General features: G+C 38.9%; 1 protein-coding gene across 4 annotated transcripts; it reads right to left on the reverse strand.

Moving 5' to 3' along the window:
- Positions 1–133: 133 nt before the first annotated feature.
- Positions 134–16845, reverse strand: sidt2 (SID1 transmembrane family, member 2). 4 transcript variants are annotated; one of them, XM_076282568.1, is made up of 27 exons: positions 15826–16845; positions 15609–15730; positions 14721–14885; positions 14509–14554; positions 14042–14143; positions 13718–13801; positions 13244–13343; positions 12893–12958; positions 12696–12789; positions 11953–12002; positions 11575–11586; positions 10245–10289; positions 9995–10069; positions 9496–9611; positions 9302–9375; positions 7885–7951; positions 4516–4589; positions 4082–4205; positions 3811–3928; positions 3053–3189; positions 2451–2559; positions 2087–2163; positions 1846–1892; positions 1491–1596; positions 1228–1338; positions 831–944; positions 134–738 (listed from the first exon to the last, which is right to left on the reverse strand). In XM_076282568.1, the coding sequence occupies exons 1-27, from the start codon at positions 16072–16074 to the stop codon at positions 676–678; spliced, it is 2547 nt and encodes an 848-aa protein (XP_076138683.1). In that variant the 5' UTR covers positions 16075–16845; the 3' UTR covers positions 134–675. The 4 variants fall into 4 exon arrangements, with proteins under 4 accessions (XP_076138683.1, XP_076138682.1, XP_076138686.1 ...); XM_076282567.1 differs by having other exon boundaries at positions 9995–10072; positions 15826–16844; XM_076282571.1 differs by lacking the exon at positions 11575–11586 and having other exon boundaries at positions 15826–16844.
- Positions 16846–16886: the final 41 nt, after the last annotated feature.

Below are 16886 nucleotides of genomic sequence, written 5' to 3' on the forward strand. Positions count from 1 at the left end.
CTAGCTAAATCAAAGTTCTTATCCAGGTACATTCGGTGTCTCTGATGTTAGAGGTTAGAGGTGAGGTTAGAATACGTATATGCATTGTGTCTAGTCTAAATGAAACAGCCATATATTTTGACTTTTCACACATTCAATAATAATTTTTTTTCTTGTCTGTTAATCATTTTATTGTAAAACCGTAAGAGAACATAATACAAGTCATAACACAAAACAAAAGATACTTTATCCCATTATTAAAGGTGTAACCTTTCTAAATAGTGCAACAGCTGCTCATCACAAGCATGTTCATGATTTACTGATATACAATCAATTCTTGTAAGATCAATTCAGCAATAGTACAGTATGGGAGCTTGACCACAGGAAGGACTCAAAACATTAAAGGCCACTGATTTGGCAAGACACATATTCCCTCTCAATCACAAACACGTAAAAAACAAACATCCTGATTGCAGTTATACAGACAGCAATGACAGTAGTCTCAATGGCATGATTGAAATGTGCAGGGATGTGATGATTTAACATTTATTAATTGGCACACTGAAACCATCCACTTGCCCGGGGCACAAAAGCGTTGTGTGAAAACCGCCAGTCGTTCTTTCTTCGCATTTACGTGCAATTAGGTTTGCGCCCATGCAAATGACTAACTGGCACAGGTGAGAGTTAGTCCATGGATTAAAACACATAGATTTTGTCTCTCTGTACGTTGTCAAGATCGTCATCCATAGTCAGCAGAACCTGTAGGAAGAAGTTGAAAGTTGTTGTCAGGATAAAGGCTCTAAGAGATGGGTCAGGTTGGCACAGCATTTGAGCAACTACAGATGACTCACCAGGAAGGAGCCAAACATGGCGATGGAGGAGAGGAAATGCCAGATGTCATGATCATCAAAGAATGAGAGCAGGATGCACTCTCGGTTGTGCTCACGAGACTCAGCAGGAGTTTTCTACAGCAAGACGGAGCATAAACTAGTGACCACACTGATGAATGCAGTTGGTTGGTCGTGTGAGTCTTTTATGTTTTGCATGTATCCATGACAACAGACTGGTTAAATTACTTCTAGATTAGTGTCTATTCTTATCAGACATATGAAATATATACAATTCATCCGATATATTACAGATTCAATACACAACAATTTAAGTGTTTATATGCAATATTTTCCATACTACACAGCTGACATTAATGTATTTAAAATGCTGCCGGGTATGGCCATGTTCAGTACTGACCTGCCACGTGCTGAGTCCTTGGAAAAAGAAGAACAGTGCAAAGCCCCAAACCACTGCTGTGAAGAGGATACACACCAGGGCCAAGCACTGGATTCGCTCACCACTGCGGAGCTACACACACACACACACAAACAAATAATTTAAAAAACATTGTCACATTGTACTTTGTACTTGTACTATGCACAATGACAATTAAGTTGAATCTAATCTAAAAAAAAAAATGGGTAAGTCACCGTTAAAAATGCACAGAATTGTATCCTCACCTTCATAATGATGTAAAAGGCAAAGTACAGCAGAAGATTGCAGATGGCAATGGCTAGTAGATATGAAGCAAAGTCACTGGGCCTCTCAATCAGACCATATGCAGCCCTGAAGAGCATTTGAAGGGGTTACTGGATATCTGATTCTGTTCTCTACTGAAATGTTGTTGTTCCACTAATACAAAATATTTGAAGCAACTATTCATGCATGAAATGCTACTAAAATCTTAACATTAAATGTAATCTTATATTATTTCATTCTCATTCTTTACAGTATTTGTGTCTAGATACAAAGACATGCCATATACACAGTCAATAGGAAATGTAATTGTTATATAGCTGTGAAGTGTATACTTACAGGGACCAGTTAACAATGTTTCCCATGACAAGTAACACCATCCGGTCCTGGGATAAACAAACACCAGACACAAATACTTTTTAAAGTGTACTCACAGATAATCAAGCATCATTTTTGATCTCCTACACTATTTCTTGACCTCCCACATGTTTATAATATTTCCTGAGAAATGTTTTACCAATATATGCGCAAAGTTGTTTTTCAAGAAACATGACGAGTCTGATAATTGTGTCTTACTCACAATGTACATGGGACCACTGCATGTTCTGATACAGTCTGTGTAGACAATGTGCAGTATCCGACGGAAAACTCCAGAATCTGTAATCCACAATTGATTTACAAAAAATGCCTTTTCATATACAATATTTTCTGTTCTGTTACAGCCAAGGAATAGCATTACATGCTAAGCCTAGACTGAATATATAACATATTGATAGAAATAAAATAAAACAGTGTAATGACCTATATATTGTTTATTTTTCTGAAAATATATTATAATGTTTGATACACCCTATTAAAACCAACAGTCATGTGTATGGGCCAACACTGAGGGCACGACCATGTCAATTCTGCCTCTGCTATGGAAATCATGACAAAGAGCTCACCAAGCCGCCAGCGGCCCATGTAGTACAGTTGAGTACTGAGGAGCATTGTGGCCAGGATGTGGATCACCGAGAAGACGATCCAGAAAACAGTGTTCCCTTTTCCAAACACCTACGAGGAAACACAAAAACACACTTTGAACATTCTTCCACACACAGCAGTGACCAATGATATTTAGAAAAATCATTTCATTCCACACAAGCTGGCTGTTTATTTTCTTGTCAACCACAGGCAGTGAACAAAACTAATTCACGATCAGTTTCAGAATAATCTACCCATGACGTACAGTATACTTGTTTTACCAAGGGACAACATTAAGGCGGAGATCACACTGGAAATAACGAAGGGGCAGCGGTAAGCGTAACACAACGCTCACACCATAATAAGTTCTATCTCGTTCCCAAGTAACACAAACTACGCTAGCATTGCGCTTTAAAAGATGAATCAAGTTCAATGCTCAGCTTGTTCAACGCTAGCGCTGCCACAGTTCCGCTGCCAAACCATATAATAGAGAACGATATGAAACCTGCCGCTTGCCGCTGGCCAGTGTGATCCCCGCATCATGCAGATGGTGATTAGAAGGTTAAATCAATGCTGCACTTACCACACCCAGCACAGAGAAGAAGATGACTGCCGCAAGGCAGGCATAGGCAGTGTAGGCACTGGCATTGATGTCTGGATGCCTCTTTTGGTAAAGTTTCAGCATACAGAGTCCAGCAATCATATACATAAAGGATGTGTCTGCGAAGGAAGGGGAAATTGATTTCAGACAGAACCCCTTGATCTTTCTAGTGTGATTCCTGCAATGACCTGTTGTGTCCAACTCAAAACAAAAATGTGTGTGTGGATCGAGGTCATAGCAGAGCACTCTGTTTTCTGTCCTGTAACAAGGTCTAGCATTTTGGTCGGAGCAGTAGTGGCTCCTAAATGTTTCAACTCCATAACAGCAAAACTAGAAGTTGACTGGGGCAAAGTGAAAAACACATCTTAAATAATCATGCACATGAACAGTTAACACAATTAAGAACTTCCCTACCCCTAAACATCCGCTTGTCGAGCGATAACGTAGATTATGACAGCAATTCAGCGATCGGCAAATTGGTAATACTGTTAACCTGCTTTTTAAATTCAATCTTATTGTTAGCATGTGATTGTTTTGAACAAAAGCATGAAGATATATTTTTTACAACAATCAACATTGATTTACTGGATAACACTGATTCAAATATAGCCTATATACCTACATATGCTTATTTATCATTATTTTTACCATTTATGTGTCAAAATCAACGTTATCGCTCGATAAGCGGTGTAGCCTTCTGACATTCAACATAAACCGCATACTCAATATAATGATCTCACCAAACTGAAAGTTTGTGTAGTTGGGGCAGACATGGTAGCAGGCACTGAGAAGCCCCTCCATCATCAGAGCTGTGCCCATTGCATAAAACAGACCAAAGTGTTTCGGAATTCCACATTCCTGAGAAAGAGAGAGAGAGAGAAACAGAGAAACAGAGAGGTTCTATTTAATACTTTATATAATCATAGCGGCATAATGTATGTGTTATATTTCATGTGATGCATGGGATAATCTACATTATATTGCTCTCTGATTTGCTGAGATCCATCTCACCAATGCAGCCAGGTCATTCCGTACAAGCGCGCGGTTGTGTTTCATGTCTCTCTGAAGCACAATGAGGAGGAAGAGCAACCCCAGCATCACGTAACCAAGGTTACTCAGAATATTGTTGAAGGAACTAAATGAAAATAATTAAAAATAATTCAATAAATAAACTCAACATGACAATTGAATGCACTAAAATCAACAAGTGGGCTTCATAACTGCTTCATTAATATTCAATAAACATGTAACATTTTCTAAGAGACAAGTGAAGCAGTGCTTTGTGAAAAGAAAATATATCTAATACATTTTTCAGTGTCGAAGTCTCTTGTAGTACATACTACAGGTTTCCTGGTCTGGATTTCAAGAAAAAAATGTTTTATTTAGTAAAAGCCCTACCAAACAACAGGGAACGAGGGGTTAACAACTTATGTAAATAAACAAACCTGAGTGCTCCCAATGGGTGTGCACACAGGAAGTTGTAGTAACAGATGTCTTGATTTCCTGTCACGTTCACAACCTGTTAATATATATATATATATATATATAAAAAAAACAAAACAATTTAGCATTAGTGTTGTTTGACACACATCAGTTTTACTGTAAAACTGTTTTCACATTGTTTCGGTCTGATGGAGATCGATGAGGAGCCTGAGCTCAGGCTGGGGCAGTCAGCCTAATCCAGTCTAATTATAACACCTACTTTCACAGGCCCAAGAGAAAATAAGGTCTCTCTATTCTAAGGCTTTATCAAATGTCCTTGCAAGGGGTTCTGCAATGTAACAATCTGATTACTGATGAGGAGTAAAATCTATGTGTAAACCTCCTGTTACACATTAATTATTATGACCGCCGCTAGCGAAGCTAGCGAAGCGGTCATATAGGGATTGTCAAAGTTTTTTTTTTTTTTTTTTTTTTTCCCGTCATCTACTTCCTGAAATTTTGGTCAACGATACCCGGGGCACCGAAACACCAGGGCACATGAAATTTGGTGGGTATGTAGCCCCACTAGACTTTTACGGAAAAATTTCGTTTGGTCCCCGGGGGCCACTCCCCCTCCGCGCTGGGCCCCCCGAAACCCAAAAAATGCAGTTTTTCCTCAATAACTACCTGAACCGTGGCACCGAGGATGAAGAAATTTTTATGGTATGTTGGTCTCAAGGGCCCACATCAACTTAGCCCATAATCACTCATTTGTGATTTGCACCCCCCCGGTAAAAAATGAAAATGCAATATCATTCTGCTTTAATCGCCCCTCTCTTCAGTAAAGACGTTCAGAACTGCACCAAATTTTATGTGTATGATTAACCTGACATTCTCTGGGGGTATGCCAAGTTTCGTAGAATTTCATCCATGGGGGGGTCTAAAAAATTAAGTTATGTGTACATTTAGTGACTCTACACTCATTGGCCTGTAGATGGTGGTGCACACATATACACATGCACACACACACACAGGCACCCACATACTATCGGTATTAGAACGGCCGATACATAATTACAAATTCAGTAGGATTAAAAGAAAACCAAAATAAATATTCATCATCATCATCATGGCTGCATTTCCAGTATTGGCGATAAGTAGTCGTTTGTCCACTAGATGGCGCATCGTTGCAGTGAGACGTAATTTTGTTGGAAGTTAATCTTAAATGGGTTGGAAAGACACTATGCTTCCTACAAGGACAAGACTGTAGGCTACAGTAGTTTACCGCAGAGAACGTCTAAGGGTAGGATGATTTCTGCATGACATGTAATTCCCATTTCCTCTTGAAGCCGAAATAAATCTGAGAATGTTTATCGGACATGCTTGTTTTTTACTGCAGGTAGGCTACGTTAATCCTATCAATAGCAGAACGTAGGTAAAATAATGTTACCGTTAGCATGGTTGAGTGATGGAGGCCAATTTGATTATTGATGTATTTGTAGAAAACCATAAATGCGTTTATAAGCTACCAAGCAAATCGATAACAGCACTAATTGTATCTTTCGACTGTCATCTCATTTGCTTATGACCATAACCTAGGCTACTAACAGGAGCTAAGTGAGTTAGCCACAACACGTTCGCTACGTGATGGTTTTTAATGGAAAATATATAGGCTACCTGAAAGATAACCTGTCTATGATCCCGTGATGATCTACAATCTCCATTTAAACCAGATGTTTTAGAGCGCACGTTGAGATGTATTCAGGGCAGGGCTGTACCTACACATATTTGTTGCACGTGCTACAAAAATCATTCTTTGCGATGAATGATTTAGTACCAACGTTACAAGGGTCAGATACAGTTTTGCCTATGGCTATTCCGTGAGACTGAGGCGCTTTTTGTTTGTTCGAAGTGCGTGTTTAGGGTGTGAGAGGGGAGTCGATGTGCTTTGATTCCAGCTTGGTAGTTGTAGTCTATGCGATTAAAAAAACACGTGTGTGTGAAGTATCCAAACAATGATAACGCTTTCATTATGGCTGCTTTAGCCACAGACCTTGAGCTACTGTACAGTGGGTTGGGTTCCGTTTAGAAGTGTCCACTTCATTCGCCCTTTCCGTGATTCACAGCTACGTGAAATGTATTACTACTTATATGCAAAACTATTAACTTTTTCGCCAAGAGGTGGCAGCTTGATACTGTAAGGTGTAAGCCATTGGTTCCAACGGAGATTTTATTTGGGTCGCCAGCATAGCCTAGCGACAATTTGTGTTGTGTAATAGGCCTAGCATAGGGCCTACCTTATATAGCTTATAGTTTGTTAACAGTCACGGTTTTGTCATAACTCCCTCTATGCATTTTTGCATTTAGAATAGCTCTAAAACCGGGGGGCGAACACGTCGCAGGGGGGGCGCCAGTGCGTGGATATCTCAATCGCAAAATTAAACAATATTTCTATCGGGCGCCTACCATGGACTAGGCTGGGTGAAAATCAAAAGATTGCGTCAAAAGATTGAGCTTAACCATTGACCTCATGGTTGCAAAATGCAAGGGAACATGAATCAGCATATTATTTGCACAAACAATAACGGAGAGTAGCTCTTCAACTTTGCCCGTTAAAATGTGTATGAACAGTCTCGCAACGCATTTCATGAAGGCCCTTTGGACATGTCAGTTATTTGCACCACTGGGAAAAACGGCATTTTGTTTTAGACTACTGGTATTTCATTTGTGCATTGGCAATAAAGCTGAATATCATTTGAACTAGATGACTAAACTTATGCATATGTAGAAGAAGAAACATTCACAAAAATCCATGACATGACCTCTCTTCTTGATAGCTGTTGAAAACTGCATGGAACTGACAGGGATTGTTTTGTTTAATAATAAATAAATAAATACATTATGCTGCTACCTTCTGCTTTTCCCAAATACAATGTAGCCTACAGGTGTACCTTTCATCAGTCCAGTGGAATGGATGGACTGTGATGAACTGCCCTACTTGTGATTGTTTAGAGATTTTAAAGGTTTTATAACAATGTTACAGATTTTTTGGCCCAGAAACAAATCTATTCACCTTTGCAGCGCCAGTAGGCTACTTTGTGTGCGGAATGTGTGCAAACACACATTTCAAACAAGCATACACAAAAGTTTCAAGAGTGGGGAATGGAGTAGAAGATGGAGACAAATTCATTAATATGATTTATTTTCGCGGAATGGATGTGCAGGACTGAGCGGCGGTCATATTTTGTACCGCTACGCGGTACATCTAGTTTATGTATATACTGCAAGGACTACATCATATAAGTGTTTAAATTCACCACTAAATTCACCACTGTAAGATATGACAAGTGTAGTGTTCTTAAATATGTTACAAAACAAGGAGACAGAAGTACCGTCTGGTATGTGATGACCAGCTGGATCACAGGTAGAGCATAGAACACAGCTATGGTGGAAATGTTCCTGTGAAAAAAAAACATCCACTTGTTACCTCACCATCATTCCCTAACTGATCATATTACAAATAACAAGGCATAATTTCACATCAATTCAGGCCTCCCAAAACTGAAGCTCAAGGTTTTGTTGTATATGAAATTAATACCCACACTATTACTGGAATCATAGCGCTAAACATTATGGACATATTGATGATATTGATATGTGCATGTTCTAAACATGCAGTTACAATAACGAAGAACATGCTGTACAATCTCTGGTCTATTTCCTACCAGTGAACATATTTTCCAATTGCATATTTATGAAATGGTAAATAAAAGGTCCCATACTATGAAAAGAGAAATACTTTTTCAGTGCTTTAATGCATGTTTTGGGGTATCTGGGATGGTTAACAATGTAACAAGCCATTCAGAACTTCCATGACCTCAAACAGAGAAGCTTGTTGAATAAAACCACCAAAATTGTTCCTATCTGGACCACGTCTCCGTTTGTGACTGAAGAACGAAAGTGCAAAAATTTGCTTTTATCCTGCGACCTGTTACTAAAATGTTGAAGCAAAGCCATTGTGCAATATGCTTGTGTTTGTAAAGGAACAGCTACACAAACAGAGTGCTCTAAACAGGGCTCCTCAGACAGAGCTATTGACGTGGGTAAATAGCCAAGGAAAATGTCTTGTCCTGAAAAACATTATTTCTGAGTAGAAACAAATCAGCGTTTATTGAGATCTCACCTGTTTCCTCCAAACCCCTCTTAGTAGAAATAAGGTGACATCCTTTAAACCAATGAGAGTGACATCTGTCATTCCCTTTAACAGCAAGCAGCATTTTTTTCTTGAATTTCCCCTTGGGGATCATATCTATTTATGTATCTATCTAGCGCAACTTCAAACAGCGCATTGGTATTTTGATGGTCACCAGCGTATTTGAAGGAATCTGCTTGCATGCGAGACCATATTGAACAGGTATTCCACTAAACCATGCTTTATTAAAAACCTAGCAGAGTATAGCCTACACGCATCTGCACTCCTCTATTATTTGAACTCATAGGCAAAGTGAAACTAACTTCACCGTCGCTTTGCGTCGTGATGAGAATACGCTTTGCGCTGCACTTTTGACAATCATAATAGAGCCCCTTAAGTTGAACTTAAATTCAACTTGAGCTGAGACAAGAGGAAGGCCATTTCTCAGCTGTGAAATGGAGAAGCAGGTCAGATCTCATTTCATTGCTTCCCTATGAGTAAATAAAGAACCTGGCCAAAAACTGAAAGGCCTTGGATTCTGTGGTAACTGGGTCACTCTCCAGATACAGTGCATACTGGACATTATAGCAATATTACCACCTTTTGTTACCACTCACCAGAAGTAGATCTGGTACTTTTTGCTCAGGATCCTCTTATCTTTGCGAGCCAGATCTGATACACAAAGGTATTTCTGCGACAGACAGGCAAATGAATTTCAGTAGCATTAATTAAAAAACATTTGAATGACATGTAAGATATGAAAAAATGTGAAAGCTTTCCTGAATATAACATCAAAATGGCATCAACATACCTTAGTGCGGACAATGTTCTTATCGGAGTCAATGTCTGCCAATGTGTCATAATCGTCTTCTTCAACAGAACTGAGAGAATCCTGTCGACTGCAGCCAACACTCTCCAAAGACCGTTCTAATGGAGAGACATGGTGATGGACAACAACATAGTTGGAATAACGCAGAGAGAGTGATAATGGAGACAGATTTTGGTGGCCAAATCAATATGATTATAGTGACACAAATTAATTTAAAAGCCTAGAATCTTCAATGGCACGCTCACTCAGTACCAACTGATTACAATGAATCGATATGAAAATGTGCTATTCTAGGGAATTCCTATGACTGTAACAATGACCCTTTTTTGCAATTTTCTTGTGGCAACATGTACAAGATATTTTAATAACTGTTGAATCCATTCTAAATATACATTAAGGATAATATTATCTCAATAATATTATCTCATTCAATAATGAGATTGAAATATATTGCACATTTGTGTGCTTCTGTTGTCCATACCCATGTATCCATAGTGAACTTCAGCTGATGCTATACTGTCAGTAATGGCCTCTGAGCTGAAAGAGCTTCCATTGTCTGCTAAATTAAAGAAGGAGAAAAGACAAAACAGAAGTTGAGGGAAGGGTGTACAGAAAGATGCAAGACGCTAGAGTAAGGTCGGTGATTTATGCCATGTGATATTTCCACACATGACTATGGCTCTCATGGGAGATAGCTCTCAGATTGAGGATAATGTCGACACATGACTTACCGACTGAACCGTACTCATAAGGTAAGGGAGTGACCAGGCCTTTTCCTGCAAAAGGACAGAAAAACACTCAGAAAAATACAGAAGTTATAATTCATACTCCAATAAAAATGACCGTTTAACACTATAAAAGCATTCAAAACACTGGAGAATTGTTAAGCACATGATGGTTTGTTTCCCTCAACTGACCACAATGTTATCCTAGTTTTACACTGCTCAAATGTTGGTTGATTGGTTGCAAACTTTGATTGGTTCATCAAAGAAGGACAAGACATCCATGTTTTCCAGGATCTGTTCACATCTCTACTTGCTCTTAATTTAGCTGTAATTTCATTTCAGCTAAATCATTTTCATAAAATTTGAGAGCACACTTCGTAGTTTTATGGTTTACTTTACTTAATAAATGTTAGTTTTCTTATGTATATTAGTTCATTTAAATTAAGTCAATTAGGATTGCCTATGCATTATCTAATGGACATTATCAAACCAGCATTGGAAAATGCATTATTAGAGACAGTATAGCAAAGAAACAGACACTAGTTTGTGAATGTAGAAACCTGTAACCCAAAACAATGCATGCATGCATGCATGCATGTGTAATGGTAGCCAGTTGGTATGATACTGTAGCTGCACAGTATGTATGTTGAGTAAAAAGACCCTCTCTGAAGCTTTAAGAGACATCCTAGTAAGAGATGCTAGCACCTAACAATGCAGCTCTGGAAAAAATTTAGAAACCACTGCACATTTTTCCGATGTCATCCTACGATTGCTGAGTGACATTTGAATGAGTTGACGGTCATATTCAAATGTTCAGTGGTCTCTTAATTTTGAATAAAAACGTCAACTCATTCGTAAGACACTTGCAATGGTGCAAGCAGCGGGTTCAAGTCCGGGCAGGTGCAAGGCTGAACCGCATAACACAGTTACACAAGTGAAAAGGAAAATTATCTTTTACTAAACATCCTGCTTCAATGTCTGTATATTTAGCCTTCTCCTGCTAAAGCCCCCACTGCAAGTCACCTGATAAGCTATTGATTGATGGAGAAAATCTGTCCAACAGCACTGATTCACTGTTTAATGAGATATGGTGTTGCGTGTTTCTCCTAGTTTAAATATTCCTTTGTGTTTGGAGTGTTTCCTCTTAGAAACATGTGACTAATGCCGGTTAAAAAAACGCCGGTATAGACATTTACACGCTTTATATGAATGTGACAGATTCAAGCTAAGCAACGTGAAATGCACTTTGACTATTGGTATCTGATGTGTGCACATTACAGCTAAAGGAGAGTCACTTTTCAGTGACTTATCAGAAACATTGCAACAAGATGCTTACCCAACAGAGAAGCTGAGTTGAGAAACACAGGGATTTCAGAAGAGAAACAAAAAGAGTGGAAAGTAAATTTAATTTCACAATCAACAATAATGTAAATGTTAAGAGTATAAAGCAGAAGAGCATTTGCTATTTTACATAAAATTTGGTTTCTGACCCTTCAACCATGTGGAGTTCTAAAATTATGCCACTCAGATAGACACAATATAATGATTTGCCTCTCAAATTCTATGTACATGCAAATAGGCACTACTTTATATGAAACAAACACACACTATGTGGTCATAGCTATTCAAGATTACAGTTCCTACAGTTCCTCTACAGCAGCTAATACTTGTCTATGTTGACATGCGTTCTCTGTGCCAAGTTCCTGAAGCTTACCTGTCTCTGCAGGTGACATATCTGGGTGGCACTCCCTCTTATGGTGACCTCTGCAAAAAAAAAACACCAGGAAAGCACAGAAAAATAAACACAACAATTTCTCTCAGGTGGTCACTTTATCTTATTACATCTTCATTCTATCCTGGTAGAACTACACACAACAGCTGGATTTTCATTTGGATATGGTAGAGGTCATGTACACATTGGAAAGTGAATCAGTCTCTCCATAAAGGAGGCCTGCCCTCTCTCAGGACAAACAATCCAATCCTTCCTCCAACAGTGAGTTACTGAAGCACCTAACAACACTGGTTTTATAAAATGTAAAATCAATAAAACGTAATGATCTATTAGGCAACAAGGTAACAATATCATAAGCATTAGTCATTACACAAGGATAGCTATGATGCTTACTTAAGATACTTAAAGACTTAGGACTTAAGTCTAATGTTTGAACATTAGTCTTTCATAAAAATAAGGACCTGCTATGGCATATATACGCTACATTTCTGAGACATTTCATAGGTCTACTGACACTTATAAAATACAGTACCATGTCTGGAGTTTATTCAGTAGACATCTACCCCAAAAACAGGTATGGACTTGACTCTTACTGTTTATCTGTTGTGTCATGTGGTTGTATGGACTTGACTCTTACTGTTTATCTGTTGTGTCATGTGGTTGTATGGACTTGACTCTTACTGTTTCTTAGTGACATGTCACGTGGTTGCTGTTATTTTGCTTACCTCTTACTTTCCACACAGGCCATCAGGAAGGTGAGCACGTAAAATGAGAGGAAGATGCCCAGGCAGAAGAGCATCCCCATGACATACACCTCAGCTACAGGAAAAGGAGTGTGAAAAACCAAGCATGTTTGAACTGCAAATTACAAATTAAGGTCTAGTACTTACAAGAAATAACCAGCAGTAACAATGTAACTTACATTTTATAGCCGGGGAAACAACTACATCAAGAGTTTTACTCCGGTTTCCAGGATCCATCAATTGATCTGAAATAGGATTACAGACAGACATCTGCATTTCATAACAGCAGCTATACAGGGGGTATTTTTTGTAATGTAGATAGATTCTTTATTTATCCTGAGGGAAATCAGTCTAAAGGAACAATGACCACTATAAAGAATAATGTGACACATATTTTGTTTTTTAACTCCCATTCATCTACATTGACTGGAATGAAGTTTACTGCTTCAACTGATAGGAGATGATCATTTCTGACTAAACCACTTAGTGTGTTTAAGGGTCATAAACAGACAGTGAACAGAGAGAGTCACCTGGCAATAGTGGGTAGTACTTCAGAGGACCCCCGCATGCCTCATCTTCAGTCTTCACCACAACAACCACATAAAAACTGTTACTTGGGAAATCTTTTCTCTAAAAGAAAAAGAAAAATTGACTGTAAGAAATAGGAATGCAATATGTATACATATTCTTCTTATTAAACAAACATTTAGTTAAATAGAAGAACTTTTCCAGAACGCATTCATTCTCAGAATCAACAGGTGTTATCATTTGAATGCAATACTCATTTTCACATAACAGAGGATGGATTGTACACACAATACTGTCCACTTGCCGAGTGCACTTTATTCTTTGAATAATTTAATAAAACATAGACATCCTATTAATATGTACAATTTGGCCAATGCAATCTCTCTCTACTCATTAACAGCAATAGGAGAGTAAGACAGAATAGATGTCGAGAACTTACGCTTATACTGTATGCACAGATTATGTTTACTCATTACCTGTACAGTAATGGCTGCTGTCTTGGTCATTGTCTGGTACATCCCAATGAAGGCAACATTGTTGTCCAAATCGTAGACTGGACACTATCAAGGTTGAGCACAGGGTATTGGCAAACGGATTATGAAAAGTGTGTCGCTGCTCCACAAACTGAACTGACATCATTATGTTACACAATGTGAGTTTAGGTATAAGACATAATGTTTCATAAGTATCATAGTCTAAAATCTGTCTTAAAAAATCATTTGGATCCATGTGCAAAGTAGGGTCAGAGACACATGACTGTGCATGTGAATGAAAAAGTGGAAGTGGTCAGAACTGCTTACTTGTATGTCCTGGATGGACATGACTGAGCATGGGAAGTTTGTCTGCGAGTTCACTTTCACAATAACGGAGTCCACGCCATCAGGAAAGTCATATTTGAAATACTGTAGTGGGTTATAAAAAACAATCTCTATTTACCTTAGATTGTGCAATGGCTGCTGTTAACCAAGTCTGTGTTAATATTTAAACATCAGCAGTTTTGTCAAGGCATAAACTGTGCTTATATGAAGGCGACAACTCGGTGCTATCAAGTATCATACCCATTTACACAGACTTGCCACGCATCCTTAATATTCTAGAAATGTCTGTGCCACTTTAACAATTAGAAAAAAAATGAGGAAAACGGGGGGTGGATGACTCTCCTACTTACTGGATGTGGACATCAAGCCATGCAAAACATCCAGTGTGCACTTCTCTAATGTTTGTCAATTACACTTATCAATCAAACCTTTCTTGACCGAGTTCCTACCTGAGGTTGGGATGGAGTTGCAGTGAAGCTGAATTTCAGATCGGTCCTAGTGGAGGAAGACAGAAACATGTGAGCCTTCAGTTCCTCCTCTATTCCAGGGGACGAATTGGCACTTCAGCATTTAGATTACAAGGGCTCATTCTGAATGGTCTGAATTTTGTATGGTCATTGTATCATTGCTAACATCTAGGCCTATGTTATCTCCTACTTACTGCAATGTGAAACTGTCCACACGACTGATTCTGAACTGGTACTTGATTGTGGAACTTGAGAGCGTAGACACATCCACATAAAAGTACTCTGTCTCTGAGAGAGCACGTGTAGGTGGCTGACACAATGTACGTCCCACTTGGGTGTACAGGTATTTCCTCTGGTACCTGCAAAAACAAAAGAATGGGGTCACACACATAAGGTACATCTCAATGTCCCCCCCTGCATGAGGACTCGTTCACACCCTTTCTGTGCCTTTCCCTTAAGTCGGCATCTCTGCAGACTTTACTCAAGGGAATAACCAGCCAACTGACAGAAAATTAAAAAGGAAACGTGTTTGCAACACGTTTTTGGTGTAGTCAATTTAACAATAGGTCACAGGTGCTGTCCAATCCTTGTTATTAGGAATGTGAAGCCCTACGGCCTCTAAAAACCCAATCACTTAACAACAGAGGTCAGTTAAGTCTTTGAGGGTTCAGGGCTTAGACCTTAGGGTGGGACATCGAGATTTACTCACAGAGTAGAACTCAACAGATTGCAAGGAGTTTGAAAACCTCAGAGTAACATACAAAGTAGTTATCTTATTTGCTGAAGTCTAGTGGTGAACAGCAAAAGAGGAAAGGAATAAACTGCTGTTCCCAATGGCCAGGTGTAAGGTGTCTGTTTGCCAAGCCTTCTCATATGATCTATTGACAATGTACAAGTGCAAGTGAGATTGACACCCTCTGAGTACTTTCAGCTTAAGAACGCGTCAAAATAGTTTAAGCAAAATACCATAAGTGTGCAACATATCCTTACATTACATCACATCATTAATGATATGGAATCCTCAACAATGTGTTATTACATGCATAGAGAAGAGTCAACACAAATCCAGTAACATTACTCACAGGCCACGTAGGATTAGGGGGACTTGAAAAGACAACACAGCCTGCTTCTGCCTCACAACAAAAAGGATGGGGCTTTTTGTATTCTCTGTCAGCAGATTCACCCACACTCTTACGCCTTCCGTCTGGATAAGAAATAGCAACAAATACGTACTGTCTGTTACATTTGAAGACATCACTTGAATGGTCCAAATATGTATTGTAATTCACATAACGTTACCTTGTTTCGAGAGACCGTGTGGTTGAAAGCGTAGATTGTCTGGATGCCAGTGTTCACTTCATCGTTGTAGGTAAAATCAAACTGCGCATCTTTTTGGACTATCTCATTTGTTTCTGTTGCTAACTCGTAACAGCTAATATTTAAGACTAATGTAAACAGCACGTACAGAGACCGTAATGTAAAATCCCATTTAAAACAAGTCGACAGAAAGCCAGATGGCTTGTGTCGAGATTTCCAACAGATCAGCATCACTTCATTGAACTACCTTACCACAGTAACAGCCTGAACCGTTTGCTTTACTAACTTTAATCTATAGGCCTAAGTTAAAATCACAAAATATCGAACTGTCATTTACCAACAAGAACAAGAAACCTTAACCAACGACAGCAAGCTGTCTGGTTGTATCTAAATCGATATAGCTGCTAACGTTACCCTCACTAGTGGATGATTACATTGAAAGTACAAGTTGCCTGGGTAGATGAGCAAACCGATGACAAAACGTTGGAATTAGACACGACTAACATAAAATGCTACTGCATTTTCAAGACTATCATTTGGAAGCTAGCACCACTAGATACCTCCTGTAAGACATTTATCTATATGCATGTCAGCCAGCCAGCTAGCTAGCAGCAAGCAGGCTGGCTAGCTGTTGTTTCAGTCCAAAATCCCGTGTAGCCTACCTTTCCAGCAAATATATAACGTCAAACGTTACCAATCTGGATGATAAGAAGAAGATGTAGATGACGTCAAAGTGTTATTGGACGTTTATTAACCTCTCGCTAAAAGTAACCGTACGACTCAGTTCTTAATGGCATCTTAACAGGTTGATTTCTAGCTGTTGTTGTTGTCACTGACTCACGGCGTATCTTACGTCGACGTAAAGTACCCACGGCGTAGCCCTTTACGTTCCGTCTTTTCAACAAATGATACTGTCCCCTTCTATGCTTCACATGTGTAAAGGCAATAAAACGTATTTATGCTAATAATACTACATTAGTTTTCCTACTTATCTTGTTAGGTTATTCTCTTGAGAACGAATTTTCGAAAATCATATTTCATTG

Source organism: Alosa pseudoharengus, unplaced genomic scaffold, assembly GCF_046254945.1.
Source record: "Alosa pseudoharengus isolate Yale_2024_CS ecotype anadromous, Long Island Sound unplaced genomic scaffold, YU_APseudo_1.1 YU_APseudo_1.1_scf_13, whole genome shotgun sequence".
In the NCBI taxonomy this organism is placed as follows: Eukaryota; Metazoa; Chordata; class Actinopteri; order Clupeiformes; family Clupeidae; genus Alosa; species Alosa pseudoharengus.